Source organism: Puntigrus tetrazona, chromosome 23, assembly GCF_018831695.1.
Source record: "Puntigrus tetrazona isolate hp1 chromosome 23, ASM1883169v1, whole genome shotgun sequence".
NCBI lineage: Eukaryota > Metazoa > Chordata > Actinopteri > Cypriniformes > Cyprinidae > Puntigrus > Puntigrus tetrazona.
In genome coordinates this window covers 9995490-10005900 of record NC_056721.1, presented here as the reverse complement: position 1 = coordinate 10005900, position 10411 = coordinate 9995490, and the positions used below count along the sequence as shown (strand labels likewise).

Here is a 10411-nt window from a genome sequence, read left to right as displayed (position 1 = left end):
GCATTCTAACTATCGGAAACATTGCAAGTACATGTCAACTTATTCCACTAAACCTACCTTAACAGTCTAAAAGCTAGAAGTCATGTAGTTGCAAATTGATGAGAATTAGTTAGTAGCATGTCTAAAGTGGACTATCAAAATAAATTGTTACCAAAAATTGGCTTCAAATGCTGAAAGTATTTTTATTTTGGTTATATTGATGTCCGTGCAACACGCTTTTTAAACACAGTGAAAGGAAACTAGTGAGCCAGAGATATTTTTTCAAAAACACACTTTATTTACAAGGCAGTTATAAAAGTTTGTATAAAAAAAATGTATGAAAAGTTCATAATCAGTGTAAAAAAAGTGTTTGTACTTGAAGCTAATACAAAAAGGCAGCGAATAACAAAAACGTTATTGCTAAATGCTTTTGATTGGACACTGCAATCTTAGTATCAAAGGCTGATTGTAATATCAAAAACAAGCTGACTAGGTATAAAAGCAACAATCATTTCAGTGTTTCAAAAACGAGAAATACCAATGTAAATCTGATTACAAATTGACATACAAAAGTGTTTATGAAAACATGATCAAGAAATGTTTTATCATCTCAAAGGCATAGTTGTGACCATTTAAACCCTTGATTTGAAAATGCTTGGTAAACCTTGTTTTCCCTATTTAGCAAATATAAAAACTGAAAAAAAAAACAAACAAACACTTTTTGTTCTTTTGAAATCTCTGCATAGTTGATCTAAACCCTGAAATAGTGCTAATACAATGAAAGCTTGACATTGTGGTCTCGATCTCAAACGCTTTTGAAATGGCAACACTACTAAACTGGCAGAGTACCTTTGTACACTAGATATATCACCTAAAATCTACATTAGGCAAACTTGAATTTTCAAACTTGGCAAAGTCATTTTTAGGCATTGGGCACGGTTTGTTTTGGCCAGGAATACATAGCAGTGCTGTTAGGCATTTGGTTGAAATACATACAATCTCTGCGAGGGCAGTTCTGTCGGATACCCACAGATACGGAGTACAAATCTTGTCTAGTTTTGGGTGATTTTGATAATGCTAGGAGGACACACACTCCTTACAATTAACACACATTTAGCGATTAAGAAGTGAGCAATACTGGGGTCAAACACTGGCAAAGGCGCCCATCGTAGTTAATTATTATTCTTAATACAAAATAATAATAAATTACTGCAAATTGTTCCTTATATTAAAATCCATAAAATTAGAACCCACATAGAGAATTCATTTCCCATATATAATACAAAATATATAATACAATATTATTAAATTGAAATTAAAAAAAGTAGAAAAACACAACATGAAAAATGTCTTTGGTTGCTTGAATCAAATGACGGCACAGCTTAAACATTGGCAACTAACATCGACTGTGCAGTCTACAAAATGGCTTTTAGCCTCTCCCAAATAATGTATCACAAACGTAAGAGTGTTCCTCTTTTACTTCTTTTCAGAATGATTGTCTTCTTTCACTCTTCTTCCCTTTCTATATTTGTCTCTGTCTCGTTCTATCTGTCTCTTTACATGACCAGTGCTGGCGAAGAATAATTGCTGAGGTATTTGTGCGTGGCTTCGGAGGGCATCATCTGCTCTTCCGTCTTCCCACAAAGCACCTGTTCCCATGTGCTCAACTGCTGAGAGAGAGAAAGGAAGTAAAGATGGAGAGAAGTAGAAAACGTCAAAAAGATGAAGGTGATTCATCAGGTTTTGCATAGCCTAATAAATCATAACTTAACAATTTTATGGTGCAATTCAGCACCTGGAGTCATAAAGTCAATGTGTGCTACTACAAAATGAGCTATAAAGTTTTACCAACCAACAACACATATCAAACACAGCAAAACATTTCATAAAAATTTTTTAAATAGCATTAGTTTTAATCACTTGCATTTGGATGCTTCTGATGATCGAATGTTGCATGTTGGTTACATATCAGTTACTGTGATACAAATTTATGTCCGAATACATATAGGGCATCCTGATAGTAGATATGCTACCTGCATAGGGCTTCCCATGGGTCTGCGGGGCAGCTGGGCTTTGTGTCCGTCCTCAGTTTTCTCTGCGTTTGGAAGCATCAGCACAGAGCTAGTCAACAAATCCTATAGATCCCGCAGAGAAAAAAAGCCGTCACATATCAACTCAATCCTGAGACAAAACATTTTCCGTGATGTATGTATACAAGCAATACCCAAATACTCACAGGCATGTCATGGGTGGAGCCACTGGATGGGAACAGCTGGGTGTGAAGATCTTGCCCCTCCCACTGCAGACAAGCTGACTCCACCTATAGATCCCAATCCATAAAATACATTTACATTATTGACTGCATCAAAATACACCATGAATAAATGACTGTATATTACTTCTATATTCCTGCTTATAATACCTAAGGTCTAATTTACACCCCTGCTCTTACACAGAATGATTAGACAAGTTTGACTACACGCAGATATTACTAACAAATTCAAATAGCAACGCACAGACAAGAAGCTCTTACATTTCAGCTATTTGCATATCACATTGAGACGTATTCAAATGAAGGGGCCTACATTATCCCAAACTGACCTCCTGTTTGATCTTCTTTAGGGGGGGCTGGTCCAGGTGCACCCCCCCATTGCTGATCTCACACTCCTGAGGCTCCTGTTTTATAACACCAACCACTCCAGAGTCCAGTGAAGGACTGTGGGCCTGGAACCAGAACAGAGTCTTTAATAAAATATTCCAAACTGGTGATATGTAACAATATATCGGTTCCATATCGGTTACTGGCCGATATTAAAGTCTTGTAACTTATTGGATATTTAATGGTGCATGTTCATTTTCTTCTTCCTCTAACTACTACTATACACCATAATGAATAATAATATATAAATCAATAATAATGTTACCTTAGAAAATCTTTAAAATATTATCTTTTTTTTAATGTTTTATTTTACATTTTACATAAAGTAGTATAGAATTCCATAGCATGAAATATTCTAATATAATAAATATATAATAATAAAATAACAAACGAATACATACTTATATGAACAAACAAAAATACTAATCATTCTAGAAAGTTTTATTTTTTATTTATTATATAATTTATGTAATTTTGTCTCACCCTTTTTAATGGTCCGTATTTGGTGTCTTGCATTGTCAGCGTGGACTTGAATGGAGTGGGTGTGCGAGGAGAGCACTCCATGATGGAACGCCTCAGGTTCGGGGTCCTGAACCTGAAACCGAACACACGCATGTATGTGAGTGTCTCATTACAATCACATTCATTTCATAAAGTCTTAAAATAATTACATTTAATCTGTGAATTTGCTTCATGTGTGTATTTTAAACTTCAGAAATCAGATCATAAAGAATGCAACTATAAATGCAGAGAATACTGGAATGGATCCTTACAGCTCATTTTCCTTCTGAGGCCGAAGAGCAAGGTCTTGCTGCAGTGCTTTCTGGGAGCAGACAGGGGAAGGTGTAACAGGTAAGTTTTGACTGTCTGAGTCTGGGCTCACGGATGCATTAAAGAACTGCAACAGAGAAAACCACATATTCAATATTCAGATGTGTGGGAGGACCTCTAAATGGGGTCAAAATCAGCATAAATCTGATTTCAAAAGTTTCACATAGGACTAACAATACTGACTCTAGGCTAAAAGCATTATGGTGTTTATGGTACTGTATGAACAGAGCATTGCTAACATTTAATGAAGAACACTGCAAATATTTGCTAAGCATAAAATTGTGAAGTGCAACATAAATGTAGATTAAAAAAAAACAGATTTAATTCATAAAATCGTACATCAATAACCAAGTGTTCATTAGAGATTTCTTTCAATTTCCTCCCAGTAATCAAGAAAGCAACAACATTTCTTCATGCACAATACTGAGATGAACCCGAACGATATCTGATATTAAAGTGGAATGTTGTCTTGACTATGTAGTTTGACACCGCTAGGAAACTAATTTACTAAAACAACCAGTTATAAGACAAGCAAAATGAATAGTGCCAGAGATAAAAAGTTAAGGTGTCAGAAAAGTATAATACACTAATATATTTTTCATAACACACTATGGCCCTAAAAAAACACTCTAGAAATGGGTTATGTTTGGTGATGTGACTTTTAGATCTATGCATGTTGACTAATGCAGATTGATATATATTAGTGTGAAGAGATTGATTCAGGGTGATCAGATAATTAATGATTGAGTTATTGGGTGACTAGTTAATTATAGCAGAGCATTTTCAGGCTACCTGAGAGGGAGAAAAAGGCAGGTGTCTGTTGGCTGAATGTTTAGGCGTAGAGCAAAGAAATGTGAGGACACTGCTGTCATCGCTGTGGACGGGCAAACCCTGATTGGACTGAGCCTCCGTTTTAGGAAACCTCCTATCGGAGTGTATGTTGGCCCAGATAGATGGGGCCTGAGAAGACGAGATGACGTGAGGACACCGAGGGTTACGCTGGCTATCAGCTGACTATTCCTTTTAGATCTAATGTAGGGCACTTTCATGGTCTCTTACCGAATCAATAGCGTCAATGAACTCCGGTAAAGAGGAGCTGGTGTCATTGTTTGGGCTGTTTGTGTTGCCATGAGCGCTTTCTTCTGGAAGGCATCCCTGCTCTTGGAATGGAGCCGGGACTGAAACCACCACACCAACTGAGCTGTCCTTCAAAGAGCCACGGTTCCACCCACCGTAGCCGTTCATGGAGATCTGTGAGTGAGGGCGAGAAAAAGATTTAGAGAGAAGCTCTGTTGGTGTAGGAAAGAAATTAAGCAAAATGAAGAGAGGGATGCATGCAGGAAGAACATTCAGAAAGAAAGGGAACTTGTCGAGTTGAATGATGTGAAGTGTTGGGAGGGGGTTCGGAGTTGCACAAGGAGTTAAACAGAGCTTGTGGTGTGATAAGGCACAATTGCATCATTTAGCCAAGCAGTTAGAATGTGAAATAGACCCCCAGATGCTTCCTCCAATTAATCACACACACACACACACACACACACACTTACTGGTAGTGCCTGCTGTCCCTTCAGCTCGTTTTCTGTTGACATCAAGAGCATCTCAATCTCCTTCACCCTCTTTTCTTTCTCAGGGTCCTCTTCGCTGTAGTGTCTCTATATCAGAAGAATCAAAACAAAGTGCAAAGTGAACAAAACTGAATCTTTTGCTATATTTTCCTCTATTGTGATACTGATCTGAATAAATTAGATAAATAAAGTAAAATGTGGTATTGTTGGCTGGATTCCATTACAAAACATATACTGCATAGGTGTAGTTTGATTCACAAATAAATGAAACAACTCTTTTTTTTAGGCTTTTGAAAATACTCTGGTTCGAATTAGTCTACTAATGAGATACACACATGCATTTACCGTTACTTGAATTTAATGCATCCATGCTAAATTAAAAGCAAATTTAAGGGGTTTAATTTTGCTCTTGGGTTACCTGGATAGCAGCTGTGCCGTGCTGAGGAATGTTCATGATGTTCAACTGAACAGCGAGTGGAAATGGCACCTGAACATAAAAAAGGTATCAATTACAAACAGCATTCATACAAAACACTCTTTTAGCTTTACGGCTAATAATACTGTTATTTTAATAAGTAAATATTTGCGTGATAAGGTTACTCGTACCCGTTGTGAGTCAGACAGTAGTGAGTAATATGGATACTGATTGCTCATGGAAGAGGCGGGCATGGATGTATTGGTTGTTGTCTGATTGTAGTTCAGGAGGTGAGATTTAGCGTAGCTGTTATTTAGCGGAGTGGGGCTGACTTTAGCGGCGTGCTGCAGGTAGCCTTCCTGCTCGACTTTCCGCCGCATCGTGGAGTTCCAGTGGTTCTTTATTGCATTATCGGTTCTGATGACAAGAACATAATATTAGACTGTCATTATCGCATGCAAATGCATAGAATATAGTTTGCAAGTACCGATTCTTTACCTGCCCGGAAGTAGTTTGGCAATCTCGGCCCATCGGTTTCCAAGTTTCTCATGCGCCTGGTAGATGATCTGATCTTCTTCCTCAGTCCAGGAGGTCTTCTTCACTTCAGGGTTCAAGTGGTTGTGCCAGCGCTCTCTACATTGCTTCCCAATCCGGCCCTTTAAGTGCTTCGCAATTACAGACCAACGTTTGGGGCCATACTTCTGAACCAACTCGATCACCTGAGAAAAAGAGAGAAGAAGTTAGAAGTGCAGGAAAAGGAGGTTAGAGCTGAAAGAGGGGGTGTATTACAGCCCAGCACAAACCAACAGAGAAAGGGAACTAACAATGCATAAGTGTTTTAGGATTGCTCACAGATATAGATAGTGGTATTATGTTGAATATCTGCAAAATACACCTGCAAATGACTTCTGCTGGGTCATAAAAACGACGATAAATAGAGAAACACCTGGTCCCTCCAGTTAATCATTACAACACAACACCCACTTAATGGATCTTTATTTTCCCCCTAAACTTTCTCCTGGTTGCATGCGGATTATTTGGTTTTGCAACTGCAATACTGTGGCTGTATTTTGGTTATATGAGGTAACATATTGGTTGTGGTATGGTTATTTTGTGTCAAATTGTAGATGTCTTACCCGTTGGTCTTCTTCTTTAGTCCAGGGTCCTTTGATAAGTTCTGGGTTGAGAACTTTCTGCCATCGATGCTGACACTGAACATCTGTGCGATTCTGTGACACACACACACATTTACAGTTAGGTAATAGAGAATGGAAACTAATTTTAGATTGTCAATGTGGTGTGTACTTTTGAATTAAAGTAAATTGTTGTGTTTAATAGGAGTTCAATGTTCTGTGTGTGAGATCCCAGGTGTTTCGGAAACCCCACACAGAGTGAATCAGAAATGAAACAGCTTTAGTTTCTGATTCTTGTTCATGTTTTGAAATTGATGCAAAGAAATCTATATCTAGAGGTAGATGATTTTTGACTGCATATATTTATAGACCATAGTGATGTATGTGTACTATGTGTTTTTGTGCCTGAGAAATGTTATGCATTTGTATTTGAACATATGTTTCTACCTGAATGCATATTTGTGTGTGTGTTTGTACATCCGTGTGTGCATGCAGGTGCACAGTGGATTCTGAAACCCTGCCATACCCCCCCCATTTGACTCTGTTCCAAACTAGGCCAACCAATGAGGAATACCCAATTATGCAAAATCCTCCAAAACGTGCACACACTTCTTCAGTACCTGATCCTTTGGCTATTCACATGCAAATGCACATATATAAAACACCACACCTAACATAACCTAACCTAACCCCCTAAAGCCTAAACACACAAGCTGCATACATGGACGCACACTTGAACAATCATAGACACAAACACACACTCACAGGCAGAAAGCTGGCAATGACTTTCCAGTCTTCAGAGCCATGATGCTCTACCAGCCTCTTCAACTTCTCATCCTGTAAAAAATTAAAAACACTGTAGTATTGCATACATAATCAAATAATTATAACGCATGGTTAAATGAGCAATAATTAAATACAGTTTACATTAAACAATAAATACATATGCAACGTGAAAAATAAAGGGTTATCAGTCAAACTAAATGTAAATACATCGTGTTCAATTTGATACTGAATACACAGGATACAAAATCATCAAAAACACTCCAAAAGACTCCAATATAAATATCAACAAGGTGCAAAAAACTGAAACTTAGTGAGTGCGAAACCCACTTTGAATTATATATAAAGGTAATTAAATATAAATGCATACATATAAAAATGCTTGAATGTTTTTACTATTTATTTTTTGTATTTTATTAAAATTAATAAAATAATTAATAATCATAATTTGTAATTATTCATTAGTAATAATAAAGATATTTAACATATATGGATCTTTATTGTATTTGTTTTTTAAGTACGGATCAGAGGGTTGAACAAAACATAAAATAACACTCAAAACAACGGCAGACAACAGTTTAGCATACCTCCTCACGGGTCCAGCGTGTCTTGCCGAGGTGGCGTTTTCCTGTCTTGGCATGAGGACCATCGTAGTCGTGATCATAAATCTCCACATCATCATCATCTTCGTCGCTACTGTAAACACTGGAGGGAGGGGGGATAGATTGTGAGATAAAGAGAACAGGGTATCGAGGGGTGGTAAACAGTGAAACAGCAAAAGCAAACATGAAGGATAAGAAATAAAGAAATAAGGGAGTGGGGGACAGGAAATAAGACAGGAGCAGATCCTCATGAACATGAGGCATGTAAAAAAAAAACACCCTTTCACCCCCATACGTCTAATACGCGTTATAGAAAAATTAAGCGATAACACAGTCAACACAAAACTGGAGTTGATGAACCAGTACAGCCGGCAGGTTAGGGTGCAGGGGGACACGCTCAGAGAAACCTGTTCTGATGTTTTTGGTTTCCACAGAAACAGCGAGCGTGTGCGTGGACTGGCACCGTTTCATGATGGGGAGAGCGTGTTCAGACCTGCACAGGTACTGTCAAAACCATCTCACCTGGCCGGCTCCTGGCCAATCAGGATGGAGTACAAGCAGACGTGGAGAACAATGTTCTCCCGGCCTTTGTGCCACAGGTGTATGTGTGTTTATGTACTTTTTAAAACCTCACGTTTATCCTTAATGCCAGTGCTTAAAACAAAAGATTAAGACAATTGCTCACTTCCTTGACTACCAGTATTTAAGTGGAAATGCAAAACTCAAAACGCACCTAGCTCACTGAAATAAAGATAAATAAATAAATACTAGTCAAACAGACACAGTTTCATTTTAGTGTGCACGGAGGGTCGCTGACTAACTGTACGCGTGAATTTAAATATTTGTCAAAATAGTCTAGCTGTGGCTGAAACTGTATTCAGAGGATTTAAAAAAAAAACCCCATCAGTTTACCATTATCATCTCATGTGACCAATACAACAAACGCCTCGTTTTCAACCTATTGTCTGAGCTTGTTAAAAACATCTGCATTTATCATTAAAACACATGCACGATTGCCCTAAAACACGAAAAACATACTTAAAGGAGAGTGAAACACCCTCGTTGAGCTATTTTCTTTTTTCATCTTGTCAAACAGAAATATCACGTAGAATGACAGCGAGCTGTCAGATGCTCACGCGCTCCCTAAGTCTCCTTCATTCGCCCGACGAAAAAACTAAAGTTAGGACAGTTTGGAACTGCACGAAATAGAGTAAACGATGACAGCGTTTCATTTTTTGGCGGGGGGTTGGGGACAAACTATCCCTTTAAGACTATAATACTAGTTATTCCAAATCCGACAACTGTAAAGCGGATTTAGAAAACTCAGTGAATATAAGCCATCCGGCTTACATATAATCTCAAAATTAATCCAAACGTTATAACGCTGGACTATCTCCATGAAAAAAAATTGGCGAACAGTAAAAAAAAAAATTACACGCGAACATGAGACGCGTCTGCAATCGCCCGCTATTTTTCAGTCACACTAACGTTACGTCGCCGCTGACATCGCGCCTCTCGTCCATTGTTTCTGAATCATAACGAGTGTGCGTTTTTTTGGGGAAGTACCGGATCACACCGTGACCTGTCCGGCGGACTCGCAAGCGCAGGTGAATGAATGAGAATTTAAATGAACACGAGCGCGACGCCACCGCGCTGGCGCGAGCGGACAGCGCACATGCCATCCACCTGTTCAGCGCGGCTCCGCGTAACCAGAAGAAACAGCTAACTCACTCCGCGGAGAGGTGCGTGCGCTTGTAAAAATGCAACTAAGCGCAAGCGCTCCGCTTCTGAGCATGCATGTAGTAAATGTAACTCTGTCAGCACGAGCTGTCTAGCTAGTCTTGAGTCGAAATGCCCCCGCGTGTCCGTGGAGCGCCGTCTCGTAATATAAAGGAAATACACGCGCTCATCAAAGTTCTCATCAAAATGCGTAAGTTATAAAAATCACCTGTGTCTGTGCCTCCTCGCCATCCCGCTGCTCAAGAAGAGGGTAGAGAAATGATGGTGAGTGCGCTCGGCTCAAGTGTGCTGAAGTGGAGTGCTGTCAGCTCCTCTTCGAGGAGGAAGTGCCGATATTAAGCTCTCTACGGAGTGTGCGATATTGTAAACAGATCCATCAGACAAAGCTAGGGCTGTCTCTCCCTCCCGCTAAATTTGGCGCCTCGGGTTCTGCGCATGCGCACAGCCGCGCCACTATTCAGACATCAGAGCGCCTTTTGAGGGAGAGGTCCGCGCTAATCGTTCACTGTTGTTCTTTTGGAACAATTATATTGTGTTTTTCGAGGTAAAAGACAGGGAGGGGTGGCAGCGGGTTTCTTGGAGGACAATGTGGGCTCTGAGTGGGAGTGAAAGTTTGGCAAACAGGGGGAAACAGAGCGTGAGGGGTCTCGGGCATCCTCCCTCGACCCAGCGCTGTTTCAGCGGTACTGAGGCTGTACTCTAGG

The 10411-nt window shown here is 39.4% G+C and overlaps 1 protein-coding gene across 3 annotated transcripts; it reads right to left on the bottom strand.

The window, feature by feature from the left end:
* Positions 1–254: 254 nt before the first annotated feature.
* myb (v-myb avian myeloblastosis viral oncogene homolog) lies at positions 255–10104 on the bottom strand. Of its 3 annotated transcripts, none has more exons than XM_043224489.1 (16): positions 9916–10104; positions 7953–8070; positions 7348–7419; positions 6586–6678; positions 5948–6168; positions 5641–5866; positions 5453–5521; positions 5017–5121; positions 4529–4720; positions 4262–4429; positions 3412–3536; positions 3122–3233; positions 2581–2703; positions 2216–2299; positions 2013–2114; positions 255–1646 (listed from the first exon to the last, which is right to left on the bottom strand). In XM_043224489.1, exons 1-16 carry the CDS (start codon positions 9936–9938, stop codon positions 1536–1538), a joined length of 1944 nt encoding a protein of 647 aa, XP_043080424.1. In that variant the 5' UTR covers positions 9939–10104; the 3' UTR covers positions 255–1535. The 3 variants fall into 3 exon arrangements, with proteins under 3 accessions (XP_043080424.1, XP_043080423.1, XP_043080425.1); XM_043224488.1 differs by having other exon boundaries at positions 255–1649; positions 9916–10103; XM_043224490.1 differs by lacking the exon at positions 4262–4429 and having other exon boundaries at positions 255–1649; positions 9916–10095.
* Between the last annotated feature and the right edge of the window lie 307 nt (positions 10105–10411).

Coding starts and splice junctions, on each gene's coding strand:
- myb (XM_043224488.1), bottom strand. CDS start 9,938: ATGGCGAGGAGGCACAGACACAG. Junction 4,430..4,528: donor TCATTGACGCTATTGATTCG/GTAAGAGACCAT, acceptor TCGTCTTCTCAG/GCCCCATCTATCTGGGCCAA. Junction 1,650..2,012: donor CCATGGGAAGCCCTATGCAG/GTAGCATATCTA, acceptor TCTCTCTCTCAG/CAGTTGAGCACATGGGAACA.